Below are 22,356 nucleotides of genomic sequence, written 5' to 3'. Positions count from 1 at the left end.
ACACACACACACGTATGTGGCCTGTGGACTATTATACACACACACACGTATGTGGCCTGTGGACTATTATACACACACACACGTATGTGGCCTGTGGACTATTATACACACACACACGTATGTGGCCTGTGGACTATTATACACACACACACACACGTATGTGGCCTGTGGACTATTATACACACACACACACACGTATGTGGCCTGTGGACTATTATACACACACACACACACGTATGTGGCCTGTGGACTATTATACACACACACACGTATGTGGCCTGTGGACTATTATACACACACACACACGTATGTGGCCTGTGGACTATTACACACACGTATGTGGCCTGTGGACTATTATACACACACACACGTATGTGGCCTGTGGACTATTATACACACACACACACGTATGTGGCCTGTGGACTATTATACACACACACACACACACGTATGTGGCCTGTGGACTATTATACACACACACACACGTATGTGGCCTGTGGACTATTATACACACACACACACGTATGTGGCCTGTGGACTATTACACACACACACACACGTATGTGGCCTGTGGACTATTATACACACACACACGTATGTGGCCTGTGGACTATTATACACACACACACACGTATGTGGCCTGTGGACTATTACACACACGTATGTGGCCTGTGGACTATTATACACACACACACACACGTATGTGGCCTGTGGACTATTATACACACACACACACACACGTATGTGGCCTGTGGACTATTATACACACACACACACACACGTATGTGGCCTGTGGACTATTATACACACACACACGTATGTGGCCTGTGGACTATTATACACACACACACGTATGTGGCCTGTGGACTATTATACACACACACACGTATGTGGCCTGTGGACTATTATACACACACACACGTATGTGGCCTGTGGACTATTATACACACACACACGTATGTGGCCTGTGGACTATTATACACACACACACGTATGTGGCCTGTGGACTATTATACACACACACACACGTATGTGGCCTGTGGACTATTATACACACACACACACGTATGTGGCCTGTGGACTATTATACACACACACACGTATGTGGCCTGTGGACTATTATACACACACACACGTATGTGGCCTGTGGACTATTATACACACACACACGTATGTGGCCTGTGGACTATTATACACACACACACGTATGTGGCCTGTGGACTATTATACACACACACACGTATGTGGCCTGTGGACTATTATACACACACACACACGTATGTGGCCTGTGGACTATTATACACACACACACACACACGTATGTGGCCTGTGGACTATTATACACACACACACACACGTATGTGGCCTGTGGACTATTATACACACACGTATGTGGCCTGTGGACTATTACACACACGTATGTGGCCTGTGGACTATTACACACACGTATGTGGCCTGTGGACTATTATACACACGTATGTGGCCTGTGGACTATTATACACACACACACACACGTATGTGGCCTGTGGACTATTATACACACACACACGTATGTGGCCTGTGGACTATTATACACACACACACGTATGTGGCCTGTGGACTATTATACACACACACACGTATGTGGCCTGTGGACTATTATACACACACACACGTATGTGGCCTGTGGACTATTATACACACACACACGTATGTGGCCTGTGGACTATTATACACACACACACGTATGTGGCCTGTGGACTATTATACACACACACACGTATGTGGCCTGTGGACTATTATACACACACACACGTATGTGGCCTGTGGACTATTATACACACACACACACACGTATGTGGCCTGTGGACTATTATACACACACACACACACGTATGTGGCCTGTGGACTATTATACACACACACGTATGTGGCCTGTGGACTATTATACACACACACGTATGTGGCCTGTGGACTATTATACACACACACACACGTATGTGGCCTGTGGACTATTATACACACACACACACGTATGTGGCCTGTGGACTATTATACACACACACACGTATGTGGCCTGTGGACTATTATACACACACACACACGTATGTGGCCTGTGGACTATTATACACACACACACACACACGTATGTGGCCTGTGGACTATTATACACACACACACACACACACACGTATGTGGCCTGTGGACTATTATACACACGTATGTGGCCTGTGGACTATTACACACACGTATGTGGCCTGTGGACTATTATACACACACACGTATGTGGCCTGTGGACTATTATACACACACACACACGTATGTGGCCTGTGGACTATTATACACACACACACGTATGTGGCCTGTGGACTATTATACACACACACACGTATGTGGCCTGTGGACTATTATACACACACACACACACACACGTATGTGGCCTGTGGACTATTATACACACACACACACACACGTATGTGGCCTGTGGACTATTATACACACACACACACACACACACGTATGTGGCCTGTGGACTATTATACACACGTATGTGGCCTGTGGACTATTACACACACGTATGTGGCCTGTGGACTATTACACACACGTATGTGGCCTGTGGACTATTACACACACACGTATGTGGCCTGTGGACTATTACACACACACGTATGTGGCCTGTGGACTATTACACACACGTATGTGGCCTGTGGACTATTATACACACACACGTATGTGGCCTGTGGACTATTATACACACACACACGTATGTGGCCTGTTACACTCCGCGGACGCCACAGACGGCCGTTGCTGACTCAGCGCTGTGTCCGGGCGGCGGGGGCGGCACGTACCGGGCAGGGCTCGCGGCGGCGGCTGGAGGGTGCTCTGCAGGCCGCTATCTCACCCTCTTACCCGGCTGTGAGTGGTCGGGACCCTCGGAGGCAGCTGACGGAGAGGAGGAGGCGGCGGGAGACCTGCAACATGTCCCGGCACCGCGAGGAGAGGGGGCGGCCTGTGGAGACGCGGCCCTCCTCCGTCATCCAGTCCTGACCTATGGAGCCGGAAACTGCGCCGCCGCCCCCGCCTCCACACACCTCACAGAGCCGGCCTCCATCTAGGGCTCCCCCGACACCCGATCTTACCCTACTGCTTCCGTAGTCTGTCACCGAGTCCCCCGCTCTGTCCTGAGCAATAATCCGCGCCGCTGAGGGGATTCCCGGGGAGAGGGCTAGAAAACCTCGGGGACTGAGGCCTACACAGGGCCTGGTGTACCGCCACTTAGCAGAAGCAGGAGGAGAGGCAGCTGCTCTGCCCCATGTGTCTTATACGCGGGGGAGGGGAGGCCTCGGCTGGTGGTTAGTCACCGGCACTCACCTGTCTGCGTCCTGGGCGACATCACTGCTTTGTCAGGCAGGAGGAGGCTGGCCGCCATAGCTGATATCAGTGTGATGGGCAGCTGCTGGATGGCACTTGTAGTCCCCCATGACTCACATATATCACTGGCTGGCACTTGTGTCACATGCTGATGTCACATACATGTAGGGGCACATTCACATCCTCATCCGTCCATACAGAAGTCGCCTATCAGCATCCCAAAAATGGGGATCTACCGTGTGCCCATCACGGCTTACCAGAGTCCAAAACATGCCACCGCGGGCTCAGTTTGAGCTTATTTTATGGCCATATCCATTTTGTAAGGTGAAAACTGCGCCATTGATTCTGACTGTAAAGATGGAGGTGGCAGAAAAAGCTTAAGTTGCAGGCTGTGGATTTGAATAATTGAAGTTTATGGCTTTGTATGGGACAATCCTGTTGCTCTTCGGAAAACACCAGCGATTGTCTTACCGCTGTCTCTAACATCATGTCTTTCCTCTATCTGAAACAACCTGTGAAAAACTGAATTCCTCGTGTTTCCTCCCTCTACTAACCTACCTATGCCCGACATTGCCTTTTCTGTGTGTGGTTCTACCATTACTCCCCAGCAACATGACCGCTGTCTTGGGATCATACTTGATTCAGAGCTTTCATTCACCCCCCACATCCGATCACTGGCTCTATCTTGTTATCTGCAACTCAAAAACATTTCTAGAATTCAATCTTTTCTTACTTTCGACTCTGCAAAAACTCTTATTGTTGCTCTTATTCATTCTCGTAAGAAGCAGATGATAAATATCACAGTCATAATCATGTGGGAAAAGATGCAGGCTGCTGCCGAGTGCCTGGAAAGATGCATGCTCTGCTCCCGAGTACTGGGAAACATGCGGGCTCAGCTTCCGAGTGCCTGGAAAGATGCGCGCTCCGCTCCCAGGTACTGGGAAAGATGCGAGCTCAGCTTCCGAGTGCCGAGAAAGAAGCTGGCTCTGCTCCCGAGTGTCGGGAAAGATGCGGGCTCAGCTCCCGAGTGTCGGGAAAGATGCAGGCCCTGCTCCCAAGTTCCAGGAAATATATGGGCTCAGCTTCCGAGTGCCTGGAAAGATGCATGCTCAGCTTCCGAGTGCCGAGAAAGAAGCGGGCTCTGCTCCCGAGTGTCGGGAAAGATGCGGGCTCAGCTCCCGAGTGTCGGGAAAGATGCAGGCTCTGCTCCCAAGTTCCAGGAAATATATGGGCTCAGCTTCCAAGTGCCTGGAAAGATGCATGCTCAGCTTCCGAGTGCCGAGAAAGAAGCGGGCTCAGCTCCCGAGTGCCGGGAGAGATGCGGGCTCTGCCCCCGATTGCCGGGAAAGATGCGGGCCCTGCACCCGAGTGCCGGGAAAGATGCGGGCCCTGCTCCCGAGTGTCGGGAAAGATGCGGGCCCTGCTCCCGAGTGTCGGGAAAGATGCCGGCCCTGCTCCTGAGTGTCGGGAAAGATGCAGACCCTGCTCCCGAGTGTCGGGAAAGATGCAGGCCCTGCTCCCGAGTGTCGGGAAAGATGCGGGCTCTGCTCCCGAGTGCCGGGAGAGATGCGGGCTCTGCCCCCGATTGCCGGGAAAGATGCGGGCTCTGCCCCCGATTGCCAGGAAAGATGTGGGCTCTGCCCCCGATTGCCGGGAAAGATGTGGGCTCTGCCCCCGATTGCCGGGAAAGATGCGGGCCTTGCTCCTGAGTGCCGGGAAAGATGCAGGCCCTGCTCCCAAGTGTCGGGAAAGATGCAGACCCTGCTCCCAAGTGTCGGGAAAGATGCGGGCTCTGCCCCCCAGTGCGGGGAAAGATGCGGGCTCAGCTCCCGAGTGTCTGGAAAGATGCAGGTGCAACTTCTGAGCCTGCATCAAAGTCATGGACCCAGCGTGTGACATTGCTGTACTTCATATGTCATGAAGGGTTATTCTCACATTTAGTCTTCAGGAGCCCACTGTTCCCTTGCCTCTTAGCATCCTGTATGTTGGGGCAGTGCATTCCTGAAGATTGACGGTGCAGACCAGCAGCAAGAAGACGCCGCAGGCCCAAAATAAGTGTTTTCCTAGGCTGCTGCAGTATCAGAGTAGCGCAGTTACACTAAAGCCTTTAGGATTGTTCACACCAGCAATCCAGCCAGCTTCAGATCAGTGCTTACAGGGCTCTAATGATAAAAGTTTGTAAGCACTGCACATGTTCATCCAAAGTGCTAAATCCCAGCAGTGGTTGGTAACCTAGACAACAAGCATTAAACAATAACATTAAAATTCCTCTTTCTTAATAATAAAGAGGATTTATAGTGAAAGTAAAATTGCAAAGTTGCTTTTACAAGAACTTTGAAATTTTAACCATTATTGATGTTGAGACAGCTCCTTTAACATTAATTTTTCAGTCTATGTAGTAGTCTTTATTTTATCTCACATGTAATGTCCTCACTAAAGACTCTAATGATCTACCAACAGCTAAATCTAATGGTCACTACTCCATGCTAATTTTCCTGGATCTCTCCACAGCATTCGACCCTGTGGATTTTCAGCTCCACCTCACTATGCTTTGCTGCATCGGCCTCAAGGACACTGTTCTCTCCTGGTTCTTCTATCTTTCTGACTACTCCTTCACTGTATCTTTTGCTGGTTCCTCCTCTCATCTTCCCCTTAACTGTTGGGGTTCCTCAAGGATCAATCCTATGCCCCCTCCTTTTTTCCCTATATACTGCCCGTATTGGACAATCAGTAGATTTGTTTCCAGTACCATCTCTATGCTGATGACACTCAATTATACACCTCTACTCATGACATCACACCTGCATTATTACAACACAACAGTAATTGTCTTACCGCTGTCTTCAACATCATGTCCTCCCTCTATCTGAAACAACCTGTGAAAAACTGAACTCCTCATGTTTCCTCCCTCTACTAACCTACCTATGCCCGACATTGCCTTTTCTGTGTGTGGTTCTACCATTACTCCCCAGCAACATGACCGCTGTCTTGGGATCATACTTGATTCAGAGCTTTCATTCACCCCCCCCATATCCGACCACTGGCTCTATCTTGTTATCTGCATCTCAAAAACATTTCTAGAATTCGATCTTTTCTTACTTTCGACTCTGCAAAAACTCTTACTGTTGCTCTTATTCATTCTCGTCTGGACTATTGTAACTATTAATCAGTCTCCCTCTTACCAAACTCTCCCCTCACCAACCGTTACACCGATGCCTCTACCATGTGCCAGTCATTACACTGGTTACCCATCCACTCCAGAATCCAGTATAAACTTATAAGGCCGGGATCATATACATGTGAGAAACTGCCGCGGGCACTCCGAAGCGGAGTGCGCGGCCTTACCCTCACAAAACACTCCATGGCTCAGCACCACCCTACATCTCCCTTGTCTCAGTCTACCACCCTTCCCGTGTTATCCATTCTGCTAATGACCTAAGGTTAACATCCTCAATAATCAGAACCTCCCACTCCTGTCTCCAAGACTTCTCACGTGCTGCACCAATTCTTTGGAATGCACTACTCAGGATAATTCGATTAATCCCCAGTACCCACAGTTTTAAGCGTGCCCTAAACACGCATTTCTTCAGACTGGCCTACCGCCTCAACAGATTTATTTAACTATCCCTGTGTTGCTCATTCAAAATTTTCACCATAACCAGGATCCTTGTATCATGTTCTCACACGACTTATGCATTTAATAGCCCTATATGTCGGTACTTCTACGTATTCTGGCTGATAACCGGTTCATGCAGCATTACATGAACACCCGATTTCTTACATTATGGCTGGTTAGAACAATGAAAGCAATTGTTACCATCCACCTTTTCTCTCTCCCCTATTTCCTCATAGATTATTATTAATTATTATAGGGCTATTTATTCCATGGCGCTTTACATGTGAGGAGGGGTATACATAATAAAAACAAGTACAGTAATCTTAAACAATACAAGTCGCAACTGGTAAAGGAGGAGAGAGGACCCTGCCCGCGAGGGCTCTCAATCTACAAGATTGTAAACTTGCAAGCAGGGCCCTCATTCTTCTTGGTATCTGTGGATTTATGTGATTATTGTTATGCTGTAATGTCTTTTATTGTCTGTACAAGTCCCCTCTAAGGCTATGTGCACACGTAGGAAAAGTGGTGCAGAATTTTCTGCACAAAATCCGCATCTCCTGGCAGAATCCGCAGCCATTCGTTAATGGTCATGTGTTGCACTTACATTGTGCATATACATTAACTTACTTTTCTCAGTTCAGATTTGTTTTTTTGTTTTTTATTCATTTCATTGTGCATTCAGTGCATATATGGGTGTGACCGCCCTTTTTCTGAGCTGGGAAAGCCATCCAGTCTGGCCTAAGCTGTTACTAGTGGTTCAGCCACTCGATCCTTATTCACATTCACGTCACTTGGCAAGTGAAAAGGTTTTAAATACTAGAGTAGGGACTGTCCCACAAGGGTTGCCGTGATGTGGCGGGATGGCTTGTACATTATTTTGATCAAAATTATGTTTACTAAATACCCTTATTATTATTATCACCTTTATGCATTATTTGCAGTATATTTTTTACTTTTTAGTTCAGGATATTTGTGTTTTTTGCTTTTTATTAAACCATTGGATGCCTGGTTCAACTTACATTTCAGGAACTCATAACTGATGACAGCCTGCTATATGACAAAAAGATTCATGATGATTTAATTTTTTCCCCTTTTCATCCATTAAATGGGTTTTCATATCTTCTAAGTGGTGGCATATGCCATTGCCACCACTATATGATTGGTAGGAGACCAACTTCTGACTTGCACAGGAGCGCTTACGGCCACCCAGCTGTGCAGTAACTGCAGTCAGACCCATGTACGTGAATCAACCTGGCTGCAGTTTCCAGCAAAGCTGGGTGGCCGGCTGCGGAAAAACAATGAGCTGCTACATCGCTTTCATTCTCAGGTTCAGTGGAAGTCCCAGAGGTTTATCTCCAAACAAAAAAAAACTGCTTGTCTTTTCTCCTGGGGATACTGAATGTTCTAGTCAGTTTCTGATAATTACTAGTTGTGTCTAGCTATTTTTTGCATCACATTATGTGCATATATCTGAACCAAGCATGCAAGTCTATTGCCTCATTCTCACGACCGTATTTTTGGTCTGAGTGCAGTCAGTGAAATTAAACGGACAGCCCTCGGGACCAATGTTATTCAGTGGGCTAGTGCAGATGAGCAATTTATTTCACTGACCAGATCTGCATGTGAAAAAAAAAAATTCCAGCATCCAGTAGCTTCTTCCGTAAATTGGATGGGACTTGCCCATTCAAGTCTTTGGGTGCATGAAAAAAAAAATTTGGATCCCACACAGAGCGACAGTACAGCATCCGTTTCTAATGGATACACTGCAATTCTGTAACATAGGAAACTGTAAATAATCTTGTAAATTATTAATTGCTGCTGTAAAAAAAACGCATTGTACATGGATGACAAGTGAAGAAAAATATGACCAATTTTTTATACACTCGTGTGAACCCGGCCTATGGAGAAGTCTAGAAGATAACTTGTGGGGTCAGCGAAACTGAAAACTATTCTAAGTATGGTGCTTGAACTTCTAAGTTCAAGCAACATATTGTAATCCGATTTCTTATATTTTATTATAGTGCTTTGAAAAAAGCACTGTCATGTAATCCGAACGCTGCTAACTTATTATAGTGCTTTGAAAAAAGCACTATCTTGTAATCCAAACGCTGCTAACTTATTATAGTCCAATCCAGAGAAAACACAGGTGAATGGCACCAAGGTACTAATCCACCAACAAACAGTGCAGGATCAATCACAGGCACACTATGGGCAGCACTCTGCATGGGATAACTGAGATGATCTGCATCCGAAAAAACATCAATGACGCATGAAAAAGAGAAAAAGATGCGGCACTCACCCAATTTGCAGTGCAATATTGCTTTATTCAACCATTAAAGGTCATACAGCATAGGACAGGCAGAAAACATGAGGCATGCGGGGAGAACGAACGGACGACAGCCGTTTCGTGTGCAAAGATGCTTCAACAGGTCCAAGTGTGTAATTACGTGATGTCATTTCCTTAATTAGGTCTATGACTAACATCAAGTGAATAGTTAAAATCATGAACAACATTCTCAATTTAAAAACAAATAACATAATTACATCTTGATGCTGGCTGAACAAACTGAAAGAATCAAAACAATTGTTTTTCTTTTTCTTTTCAAAATAAGCTTTTTACAATGAAGTAAAAAAATAAGTAAAAAATTCCTTACAAAAAGATAGAAAGATCCAACCTGTCATTCACTCCTATTGGATCCAGCGCTTTTGATTTAATTATCCATCTGGTTTCATGTCTCATCAAGACTTTATTATGATTACCACCTTGTGGTGGAAATTTTACAATTTCTAAACCAGCAAGGCGTAATAATTCAGGGTTGGAATTGTGCTTTTCTTGCATATGTTGTATCAAGCGCAAAGACCCTTTTCCTGTACTAATCGAATGGTAATGTTCACGGAATCTTGTTGCAAGTGGTCTAATAGTTTTTCCTATGGAAAAAAATAAGGACAAAACAGAATATATACCACAAATTTACTATTTACAAGAAATAAAATCTTTTACCAAATGCTGAACGGGTCCGATTTTAAGAGGATTAGAAGTCATATGTAAATGACAGTAATTACAATTACCGCATTTAAAATTGCCTTTTGGTGAATTTTTTTGTAACCAATTTTTATCAAGAGGGAGCAAACGATTGTGTACTAGAAGGTCAGCTATATTATGAGTGCGTTTGTATGCAGTTAAACCACGCTCATTGCACTTTAACCCACATCAATGGGGGACGGCAATTTTGGACACTTACTTGCATTGATAAGGTGCCGGGTTGCCGAGTTCAGCTTTCAGGCAAATGAAGCAGCGTGTGACATGTGGGAGTGCGCTCTCAGAGCTACGCTGGTTGATAAGATCCAGCTAACAGGCGAGGACACTCTCTGCCTTGAGTGTGATTTTTGTCCGTAATTCATTTGGAGTTTCTAGGGGCTAATGAGCTTAACTCACACAATGTTTGTGTAATTTTAGCATCACCGCTGTTTATCAGTAACTGTGTGCAACATCAGTTAAAGGCTATATTTCAACTATAACCTTGGTTGTTGCATTTTTTGGCCTTTATTCAACTGTTACTTCTTTAGCATAAGCGCAGTGAAGTGTGTTTTATTCTTAAGTTTGCTATATTATTCTTCAGGACTTGCACAGCGCCTGGTCTTCACTACAGCTATTGCCGTAGTTTTCTTAGGGGAGCGCCAGTGTGTAGAATTTATTGTTTTATTGCCCTATATTACTGTGTTCAAGATAGCTAGACATCACTATGTTCACTGAAGACCCCTTTACTCGGACATAAGAGTACATACAGCTTTTACAGTCACATATCCAACTGTTTATAATCCTGTGAGAATTTGTCTCAAGACGCACGCACATGTCCCTCAGACGCATTCGGAATTCAGATGATAGAATGGGTGGGAGTAGTCAGTCGATATCTATAAGACGGATATGACCCATGGTGGAGTGAGGAAAGAGAATGTATGTTAAGAAACCCGCCGATCCCGAGGAGAAGAGCATTAGATAAGAAGGCATGGAAGAATGTGTTAATGAGTAGAGAGCAGCGTCCCAGCCTCAGGTACTATGAGGTGTTACAGGACCCTGAAGCATTTTATAAGATGGCAGAGGAAGTTAGGAAAAAAAGGCATGAGGAAAGGAATATAATAAGATTGCTGAATTTTATGCAAATCAAATATGTACACAGGAAGATGTGTCAGTTGCAACATCATTTATACTTCTATATACATTCCCGATGACTGGACCTGTGCCAGCCGTCAAACACAGAATATCATGAGACTTGTTCTGACTGTCAGATTCATAGAATCATAGAATCGTAGAGTTGGAAGGGACCTCCTGGGCCATCTGGTCCAACCCCCTGCTCAAAGCAGGATTCGCTAAATCATCCCAGTCAGATGTCTGTCCAGCCTCTGTTTGAAGACTTCCATTGAAGGAGAACTCACCACTTCTCGTGGCAGCCTGTTCCACTCATTGATCACTCTAACTGTCAAAAAGTTTTTTCTAATATCTAATCTGTGTCTCTTCCCATTCAGTTTCATCCCATTGCTTCTAGTCGTTCCTTGTGCAAATGAGAATAAAGTTGATCCTTCTACAATGTGACAGCCCTTTAGATATTTGTAGACAGCTATTAAGTCTCCTCTCAGTCTTCTCTTTTGCAAACTAAACATTCCCAAATCCTGCAACCTTTCCTCATAAGACAGGGTTTGCAGACCGGTCACCATTCTGGTCGCTCTTTTCTGAACTTGCTCCAGTTTGTTGATGTCTTTTTTAAAATGTGGTGCCCAAAACTGGACACAATATTCCAGATGAGGTCTGACCAAAGAGGAGTAGAGGGAAATAATGACTTCACGTGATCTAGACTGTATGCTTCTGTTAATACATCCTAGAATTGCATTTGCCTTTTTTGCTGCTGCATCACACTGTTGACTCATATTCAGTCTGTGATCTATTAGTATACCCAAGTCTTTTTCACATGTGCTGTCACTTAGCCCTATTCCTCCCATTCTATATATGCTTTTTTCATTTTTATTGCCCAGATGTAGTACTTTGCATTTCTCCCTGTTAAAAACCATTCTGTTAGTTGCTGCCCACTTCTCCAGTTTATTTAAATCTTTTTGAATCCTCTCTCTCTCTTCTCTAGTATTAGCTATCCCTCCTAGCTTTGTGTCATCAGCAAATTTAATCAGTTTACCCTCAATTCCTTCATCTAAATCGTTGATAAAGATGTTGAACAATACAGGGCCCAGGACAGAGCCCTGTGGTACCCCACTTGAGACATTCTTCCAACTGGATGTGCAGCCATTTACGACCACTCTTTGGGTCCGATCACTAAGCCAGTTATGAATCCACCTAACAGTTGCCTTGTCCATTCCATACTTAGTCATTTTTTCAATAAGGATTGTATGAGAGACTTTGTCAAATGCTTTGCTGAAGTCAAGATATACTATATCTACAGCATTTCCTTGATCCACCCAATCAGTGATACCGTCATAGAAGGAAATTAAGTTAGTCTGACATGACTTATTAGTTAGAAACCCATGCTGACTCTGTTTAATCACTTCATTCTTATCCAGGTATTGACATACATGTTGTTTAATAATTTGTTCAAAGATCTTTCCTGGTATAGAAGTCAGACTCACCGGCCTATAGTTGCCTGGGTCCACCTTCTTCCCCTTTTTGAAGATAGGAACAACATTTGCTCTTCTCCAGTCTTCTGGCACTTCTCCTGTTCTCCAAGAATTTTCAAAGATTATGGAGAGGGGTTCAAAAATTTCTTCTGCTATCTCCTTCAGTACTCTGGGGTGTAATTCATCTGGACCTGGAGACTTGAATTCATTTAGGTTAGCTAAGTGTTTCCTCACTATCTTTCTGTTTATAGATATCCTGGATTCTTCTATTCCCTTAATAGGACAGTGAATAACAGTTGATGTTGCATTTCCTTTCTGAGAGAAAACAGATGCAAAATAGGAATTTAAAAGTTCAGCCTTCTCAACATCCTGTCTTACCATTTCATCATTTTCATCCTGTAAAAATCCTATAGCATCTTTGACTTTTCTTTTACTTTTGACATATCCCCAAAATCCTTTATTATTGCTTTTGACATCTCTTGCAAGCCTCAGTTCATTTTCAGCTTTAGCTAATCTGATTTGTGCCCTGCAGGTTCTGCAGACAGCATTATATTCTTCTTTAGATATGCCTCCCTCTTTCCATTTTATAAACATTTTTTTCTTCCTTTTTAGCATGTGCTTAAGTTCTGTGTTCATCCATCCTGGTTTCCTTAAATGCTTCCTATTCTTCCCTCTTTTCGGAATTGTTAACAACTGTGCTTTGAGAATTTCATTTTTCAAGATTTCCCATCCTTCCTGGACATTTTTGTCTTTAAGGATATCCAGCCATTGGATCCCTCCAATTCTCTTTCTGAATCCCTTAAAATCTGCCTTTCTGAAATCTAACCTTGACGTCTGAGTCTTCACAGGTCTTCCACCTCTAGTAATCCAAAATTCTAAAATAGCATGGTCGCTACCTCCTAGGGTCCCAGCCACTTTTACCTCCTCAACCATTTCCTCCCTGTTTATAAGGATTAGATCCAAGGTAGCAGTTCCCCTTGTTTTCTCCCTTACCTTTTGGAAGATAAAGTTGTCAGCAAGAGAGGATAAGAATTTCCTTGACCTGTTAGTTTTGCCTGAGAGAGATTCCCAACAAATGTCTGGATAGTTGAAATCTCCCATGACAACTATGTCATATTTTTTGGAGAACTTGGCCATCTGATGCATAAAGAGTTCATCTATATCTTCGGCTTGCACAGGCGGCCTGTAGTAAATTCCTACAATGGTGTCCTTTCCATTGTTCTGTCCTTGTATTCTTACCCAAACAGTTTCCACAGAACTCCCAGTCTCTGAAGCTTCAATCTCTGTGCAGATATACGCGTTTCGAACATACAATGCGACACCCCCTCCTCGTTTATCAAGTCTGTTTCTTGCAAATAAGTTGTATCCTTCTAGTCTTGTATTCCAATCATGTGTATTGTCCCACCAAGTTTCAGTGATTCCAATTACATCATATTTCTGTTCCTGTGTTAGTAGTTCCAATTCTCCTTGTTTGTTGCCCATGCTTTGTGCATTAGTATAGAAACATTTTAGTTTGTGATTGGTTTCTCTTTCTCCAATATTTTTAGTAATTAGATTCTTTCGTCTTTGTTCTTCCTTTCCATTTCTAATAGCAGAGTTCTCAATAGCATTTGTCAGGTGTATGGCTTTTTCTGGTCTTTTGCTTCCCTTCCCATGTTGTTCTAGTTTAAAGCTCTCCTTACAAGTGTAGCAAGGCGACCAATCCAAGTAGTCTTACCCTCTGTCCAACTATATATATATAGATGCCTTATGCTACATCCTGTCCAGCATCCATTATAGTTTTATTAATTAATGTAGTTTATGAAAAGAATAATGAAGAAAAAGAAGAATATGACATGGAGGTATATAATTAAACAGAACAGGAGAAGACAGGAAATAAATAGCTCAGACTGATAATCTACAGTATTTATCGTTATATGGTGGGGGGACATAATCATCATCATCATCTTTTAAGCCTCAAAGCTCATACTTTTGTACACAATCTACTCCACGCAAGGACTCCTGGAAATACCAGGAGACAGATACCCTAGTAAGCAGCTTGCCAGACCCCCATTCTCCAGGATGTCATGCAGGGGAAAGGAGAAACTGTGGATAGATTCTCCACCGATGTAACAAAAATTTTCTGGATCTCAGATTTGAAATGCAAATTTGTCCCCAGTTGGAAGAAGCTTTGACACCCACCAATATTGAGTTTTAGATTTTAATAGGGTACTGGCATACTGAGTCCACAACCCATGAAAGTATGTATACTCTTACAGCCCCCCCACAAAAATACAATAGAGAAACATCTCTCACCCAGACAGAGGTTGAGGATACTCCGCTCAAATTCCTGGTGGATCCCGATGCAATCAGAAGTGTAATCAGGGACATTGATGTATCTGCTGCAGGAGTACGCAGTCCCTCTTCTTTACAGGACAAACCTGGTCATGTGGGCGTTGAATTAATGGCATTGATCCCAGACTCACTGTGGTCATGATGCCCAGAAGATAATGGCTGGCTGAAAATCCAGTTTGTAAAGGTGTGGCTGAAGCTAGTAGCCCTGCTACCAAGGAAATTGCAATATTCATTTTTCCTTTCACAATCTGCAATTATTTCTATGACATTATGGATGATATATGACTTATGTGCTGTCAATGAAGTTATAGTACTGGACACATCTATGGTGCCAAACCCACACACTCTGTTTTTATCAATTCTATTTATTTTTCTATGGTTTACGGTGATTGACCTGGCCAATGCTTTTTTCAGTTTATTTCTACATGCTGCAAGCCACTACCTGCTTGTTTTCACACATGAGGGCCAGCAATATACTTGGACTATGATGTCATAAGGGACACAACATAGCCCCTCTATGTTCACCTGAGCCATGACCACAGTCCTGGAGCCCTGGAAGAGGTCACATCCCACTGCCACTCTCTTACAGTACATGGATGACCTCTTCCCCTGACTGAAGACAGCCAAGCCAATACTGCTTTTCTACACATGCAACCTTTTTATAACTATTTTAAGGTTAACCAAAGAAGGCATCAATGGGTTTTATGTGCTAAATCACATTTTCACAGCTCTAGGACTGCCAGGCTATATTTAACTGTTTTGCCCATTTGTCATGAAGAAGCCTGACCATACAACTGGAGTCCTGACACAGCTTCACGGAGGAAGACAATGCCCTCTTGGCTACTACTCTCCAAGATTTGACCCAGTGGCACGTGCAGCGCCAACCTGCATGAGAGCCGTGTTTGCAACCCACCTGTGCTGGACAAAGCTTGATATTTTTATGGGTCGCCAATTGAAGATGCTGGCCCAAAGCACCTGTCTGCAATGCCCTACTCTGCTCCTGGACAACGTCACCATCTCCAGATGTGCTGTCCATAATCCAGCTACTCTTCTACCTCTGCCAAGGGGGAGGAAGATGGAGGATGAAAACCACATCTCTGACACATTAGTGGAAGAGGTAGTCGACTCTGAAATGGCTCAACGCGATTGTCTCGCTGTCATGAGGCAAGAGAACACCTGGAATATCCTGACCTGATGCTCTTTGTGGATAGACCAAGAAGGCCGTTTGCACACTGGTATAGCAGTAGCCACAGAAGATACATGCTGCCAGCAAAACCACTGCCTACACCCAAAGGCAGGACTGCGGGCCTTGACAGAAGCATACAAGAGGTCCACTCAACATGAAGCTATGACCAATCTGGAGGGAAAAAGACTTCATCATGGCTTACAGAACGCCGGTCAGACACCACAAAGCCATACAAGAACTAATGGAGTCCTTGTTGATGCCAGGAAGAGTTGCAGTGGTAAAAGTCAAAGCACACACACTGGAGACACTTCAAGGAAAGCAATGGGCAACAGACTAGCTGAAGTAACAGCCAAAGAAGCAGCAGTGATACCGCTTGACACAGAAATAGAGGAAAAGGGATAACCCTGGAAAAAGATGTTCTGACATTCCAGAAACAAGTATCCAAGGAAGAAAAGAAGAAATGGACCTAACATGAAGTTACACAGGATGAACTACACCTAAGGATGAACAAGGAAAATTTAAGGCCTCCAACAAAACTCTACATAGTTGATGCTACACAGGAAACAGGGGAGTCATAGCATAAGAGTTTAGTCTTTCCCTTGGGTCACACACACGCACAAATACACACACATAATAGCAGGTCCAACAAAACAGCCCTATAAGATCCTACTTGTAAATATTCACAGTTTAGGATTATATTTTGTTCATTATAATTGTTTATATGCAGACTAAGTTTAAAAACATGTGACTAAGAGTTTTTTATCCATCCCAGATCCACAGGACTTAGGATCCCACCAGATGCTGCCCAATAACTGAGCCCTCATCACCAAGAGGTTCAACAGACGTACCCTTAAACCTAGAGATGACAGCTCGTTCCAAGTCCTGTCAACTATCACAGCAGTCCATGGGTCCACGCTTCCCACTGCAAGGAGATGCCGGATCCAGAGTCCAGTAGCGGCTGCCACTCTTCATCCGTCTGGCACTTATCCTTTTCCTAGCTCAAGGGGTAGTCACTCATGAGAAGGGTATACTGACATTCTGGTATAATGTCTCCACCCCAAGAGTAACATATTAATTTGACTACTGTCTCATAGTAGAATGTCCAGGCCCCATGGTACAGTTTGATATCGGGTTAAGTACACAATTCATCTGTGTCACTACTGCTGAAACAGGGGAAGGTTCAAACTGAGGATTGGTCACTTGTTGGGTGGCACACTGGTGAATGGAGACTGGAGACATCAACCAGTCCAGGCCCTACAGCAAAGGGACAAATGGGTAATAAGCCTATTAAGCCGCATGACCCTGTCCAAAGCACCTGTTAAAGGCCAGAGAGCCCTTCCAGGCCTACCCTTCCCTGCCACCCACTGCCCCAAGAAGGGATGTATAGTTCTGTACCTTACTATGGACAACCCCTCAGAGAATAACCAAGGGTTATATGTACTAGGCTCAAGTACTAAACTTGGGAGGGAAAATGGTGACACAAAAGGTAAATTTTGGCTAAGAAGCATAAATACCAGTGGGGGCACACAGGGAGCACCTGACAAATTCAAAGTCGAGAACGAGACAATAGTTGTGTTTAAACCCACCATCCCTGTAAATAAGAATGCAAAGTGGATAAACTATTTATACAATAATCAACAACGGTTTATAAAATACACTAGGGATGCCATAAAGGCAATTATTGACCCATTAAGTTTACAATAGTTATTTTATGTCCTTTGATCATATTTTCCTTAATTCTATGCTGCATAGATCCATGCCTTAAGAAAATGATGACGATGACCATGGAAACCACAGTAATGACTATGCATGCCGACTTTGAAGATCCCCTATATGAAAGATATTCCTATGAACCCATGAGAAGAATGCCATATCCACCTCCGGAATATGCCTGCCTGAAGCAAACCAACGAGGGATAGTCCAGGATCTGACTTCCTCCTGTGCAAAGTCCGTTAGGAGGGGGTCCATCTACTAGAGATGGGTCGTCTCGTGTATACGGTGAAGATTAGTTAGTTAGGTTCCAGCATTGTTGAGATAGGTAGGCTGGGAGGACAGATCGATAGGTTTGACGAGATTAGGATTTTGATTTTGCATATTTCCAAAGGAGGGACTGTTAAGGGGAGAATATATGGCATATGAATATATACAAGAATCAAAAATTATACCACTATATGGATGTTTTGCTGAATATTAGAATCATGTAGCTTTAAGATATTTCTGGTTCTCCAAGACTGATTTCTGTATTTCTGTATCCACCTAGTCTCATCGAAACTGGGTTAGGCTAGGCCAGAAACAATAATCAGTTGCATAATGATTATATAGTAGATATAGGACATATGAGATCAAAAATAATTTGCTATTTGGGGTAATCAGTAATTTGGAAAGAACCCATGATGTAATGCAATGAGACAGCTCAATTTTTGCTATAAAATGTTGTACACTTCTGGAAATAAATCAGAAATCATTTGAGAGACAATTGCTTGCATTTGTCCCGATTTCTCCGGCCGTTAGACCCCACATTCAATTTGGAAGCAGAACAATTAAGATGAAGACACACACATTCTGTGTGCCATATCAATATCATTCATATCACCCTGATGTACCTAAACTATTGAAACTCCCCACAAGTGACCCCATTTTGGAAACTAGACCCCCCACGGAACTTATCTAGATGTGTGGTGAGCACTTTGAACCCCCAAGTGCTTCACAGAAGTTTATAACGCCCGGGCGTGAAAATAAAAAAAACATTTTTTCCACAAAAATATTTTTGCCCCCAATTTTTTATTTTCCTAAGAGTAACAGGAGAAATTGGACCCCAAAAGTTGTTTTGCAATTTGTCCTGAGTACGCTGATACTCTATATGTGGGGGTAAAACACTGTTTGGGCGCATGGCAGAGCTTGGAAGGGAAGGAGCACCATTTTACTTTTTCAACGCAGAATTGGCTGGAATTGAGATCAGACGCCATGTTGCATTTGGAGAGCACCTGATGTGCCCAAACAGTGGAAACCCCCCAATTCTAACTCCAACCCTAACCCCAACACACCCCTAACCCTAATCTCAGCCCTAACCCTAGCCCTAACCCTAACCCTAATGGGAAAATGGAAATAAATACATTTTTTGAATTTTATTATTTTTCCCTAACTAAGGGGGTGATAACGGGGGGTTTGATTTACTATTTATGGCGGTTTTTATGTTTGGCAGCTGTCACACGCTAAAAGACGCGTTTTACTGTAAAAATAGTTTTTGCATCACCACATATTGAGAGCTATAATTTTTCCATATTTTGATCCACTGAGTCATGTGAGATCTTATTTTTTGTGGGACGAGTTGACGCTTTTATTGGTGTCATGATCGGGCACGTGACATCTTTTTTTTTTAATCAGATCTTTTTTATTAAACATTCAGGAATCAATACAGAAAGAATATGACATCTTATATAGCTAGTAAAAATTACATTGAGAGCAGATATTATTTAAAGGGTAAAACTCTTCCTGTGTAAGAATAAATAAAAAGAAGAAATCTCAAAACACAGATATTTGCATAAAATTGAGCCTATAAACAACATGGCTCCACAAATAAACAAAAATCAAAATTATACATCAGTGCCTCATTTCAGCAGGAAAACCATCCCCGCCAGCCGCGCCACTCCGCATCATATTTCGCCCCCCCGCATATCAGGTCCAATCCACCCCAGCCCCCTCCCACCGTGCCACTCAAAATCTACTTCGCCACAAAGGGCACTAGACTTTATTTTCACCCCCCAAGCATCCCCTCATTGCAAGCACAACAGCAACTGGTCCAACATCGCATCCCGTACCAGTGCGCCCGAGGGGAGACCCGGTGACTCCATCCATGGCTGCCAAATTTTGTAAAACTTTCTTAATGCATTTCTTTTTAAATAAGCCCCCCTTTCCAATCTGATGACATTATTTAGTTTATTTTTAAGCTCTGACAATGTTGGTGGCATAGGATCCAACCAATGATATGCAAGTATCTTTCTTGCCTGATACAGGATGCGTGCTATTCCCAGGGCCACTGCAGAGTCCGGGTCAACCCCCTCCTCCCACAATTTCAACAAACATAGACGAGGTGACGGTCGTATTGTGATATGGTATACTTGGGCTATGAGTCCCAGGGTCTGCCTCCAGAAATCCCCAATGTGCCCGCACTCCCACAAAACATGCATCAAGTGGGCATCATCCTGCCCACACCTAACACATTGTGTATTGGGCCTAAGTCCCATTTTAAATAATAAGCTGGGTGTTTTATATACCCTGTGAATGAGATATATTTGCGAAAGCCGCTGGCACTCAGAAACCGCCATTTTAGGGACCTGTTCTAGAATATCGGACCACTGGTCCACCGTCAGGGGGCCAACGTCCCGTTCCCACTTATTCTTAGCAGCAGTCAGTGGATATGTCTCCAGATGGGCAGGCAATAATCTTTTATATAATTCAGAGATAAGTCCCCTAGAAGACTCAGATGTAAGTAGCATATGTAGTGTTTGATTATGGGGCACGTGACATCTTTTAATCGCTTTTTATTCCGATTTTTGGGACGCAGAATGAACAAAAACCAGCGTTTCATGAATTTCTTTTGGGGGGTGCGTTTACACCGTTTTGCGTGCAGTAAAATTGATAAAGCCCTTTTATTCTTCGGGTCAGTACGGTTACAGCGATACCTCATTTAGGTCGTTTTTTATGTTTTGGCGCTTTTATGCAATGAAAACAATTTTATATAAAAAATAATTATTTTTGCATCGCTTTATTCTGCGAGCTATAACTTTTTTATTTTTTCACTGATGATGCTGTTTAGCAGCTCGTTTCTTGCGGGACAAGATGACGTTTTCAGCGGTACCATGCATATTTATATGCGTCTTTTTGATCGCGCGTTATTGCACTTTTTGTTCGGCGGTATGATAATAAATCATTATTTTTTGCTTCGTTTTTTACTTTTATTTTTTAAGGGGTTCGCTAAAGGGGTTAACTAATGGGACAGTTTTATAGGGCGGGTCGTTACGGACGCGGCGATACCAAAAATGTGTACTTTTATTGTTTTTTTTTTATTTCCAAAAAATGAATTTATTAGGGAATATTTTTTTTTTAATTTAGCGATTTTTTTAAAATTATTTTTGCACTTTTTTTTTTTTTTTAAACTTTATTACATTGTCCCAGGTGGGACATCACTGTCCTGTGACAGATCGCTGACACCCGGCCGCGATCAGCGGCGCTCACCACGTGGGCGCCGCTGATCGCTATGACGTACTATCCCGTCCCTGGGAATTAAGTCCCAGGGCACATGGACGGGATAGTACGTCACATGACAGAAAGGGGTTAATAAATCACTTTGTGAAATGGCTTCATTTAGAACCCCCAATTGGATAACCTCTCCTCAAAAAACGTGTTTTTAATTCCTCAATTTGTTCATTAAAGATATCATCGTTATTATTCATTTTCCTTAATCTAATCATCTGATTAAAGGGAAGCCCTTTCTTCGTGTGCATAGGGTGTGCACTACTAAAATGTAGAAGTGAATTGGTCGCAGTCGATTTTCTATGTACCTTGGTAATCATGTTACCATCTACAATATCGATTTTTACATCCAAAAACTCTATGTTCTTCTGCCCAAAACAAGAAGTGAATCGCATATTTTCCACGTTAGTTTCATATAAATATTTGACAAAATTATTAAATTCATTCTGAGAACCATCCCATATTATGAAAATATCATCCACAAATCTCAAAAAAATACGGATATGCTATAAGAATGGATTGGACATGTTTGTAATATATTTTTCTTCTAATGCTGCTAGAAACAAATTTGCAAAAACGCATGCTACAGGTGTCTCCATAGCGGTACCGATTATCTGAAGATACCATTGGTTCAGAAATTTAAACGCATTGTGAGATAATACAAAGTCCAATCCGTCCAAAATAAAAGCAGTCCAGTCAGGAATCTTATCAGAATTCATTAAAATTTTGTGAATTGTCTCAATTGCATTTTTTTGAGGGATCCGTGTGTAAAGATTCACTACATCGATTGAGGTTAAGAAAAACTTGGCTGCCAATCGAAATTTTTTAGAATAGAAATAAAATCACCTGAATCTTTTACATTAGAAGGAATCTGGGAAAGTAATGGTTTAAGAAGCCAGTCTAAATACTGCGATAACGGTTCTAGCAGTGAATTGATGCCCGAGATTATAGGGCGACCCGGAGGTTGCGTGGTGGACTTACGTATCTTTGGAATGCT

The 22,356-nt window shown here is 43.2% G+C and overlaps 1 protein-coding gene across 5 annotated transcripts in view; it reads right to left on the bottom strand.

The window, feature by feature from the left end:
* The window catches only part of IDE (insulin degrading enzyme), a 110,890-nt gene extending 95,909 nt beyond the window's left edge, over positions 1 to 14,981 (bottom strand). Inside the window, exon 1 of one of the 5 annotated variants that reach the window (XM_073555863.1) lies at positions 14,882 to 14,981. Coding sequence is in view for 1 of the 5 variants with exons in the window: in XM_073555860.1 (XP_073411961.1) it covers positions 2,890 to 3,017 (128 nt within the window). In the remaining 4 variants the exon portion in view is untranslated. Of the gene's footprint in view, positions 1 to 2,828; positions 3,047 to 3,119; positions 3,277 to 3,351; positions 3,375 to 14,881 lie in introns of those variants that run through there. The other 4 variants (XM_073555864.1, XM_073555862.1, XM_073555860.1 and 1 more) reach the window with 4 other exon arrangements.
* Between the last annotated feature and the right edge of the window lie 7,375 nt (positions 14,982 to 22,356).

This window comes from Dendrobates tinctorius, unplaced genomic scaffold, assembly GCF_039654945.1.
Source record: "Dendrobates tinctorius isolate UK_male_01 unplaced genomic scaffold, ASM3965494v1 ptg000230l, whole genome shotgun sequence".
In the NCBI taxonomy this organism is placed as follows: Eukaryota; Metazoa; Chordata; class Amphibia; order Anura; family Dendrobatidae; genus Dendrobates; species Dendrobates tinctorius.
Note: the sequence above shows the minus strand (reverse complement) of the source record. Positions and strands in the feature narration are given on the sequence as shown.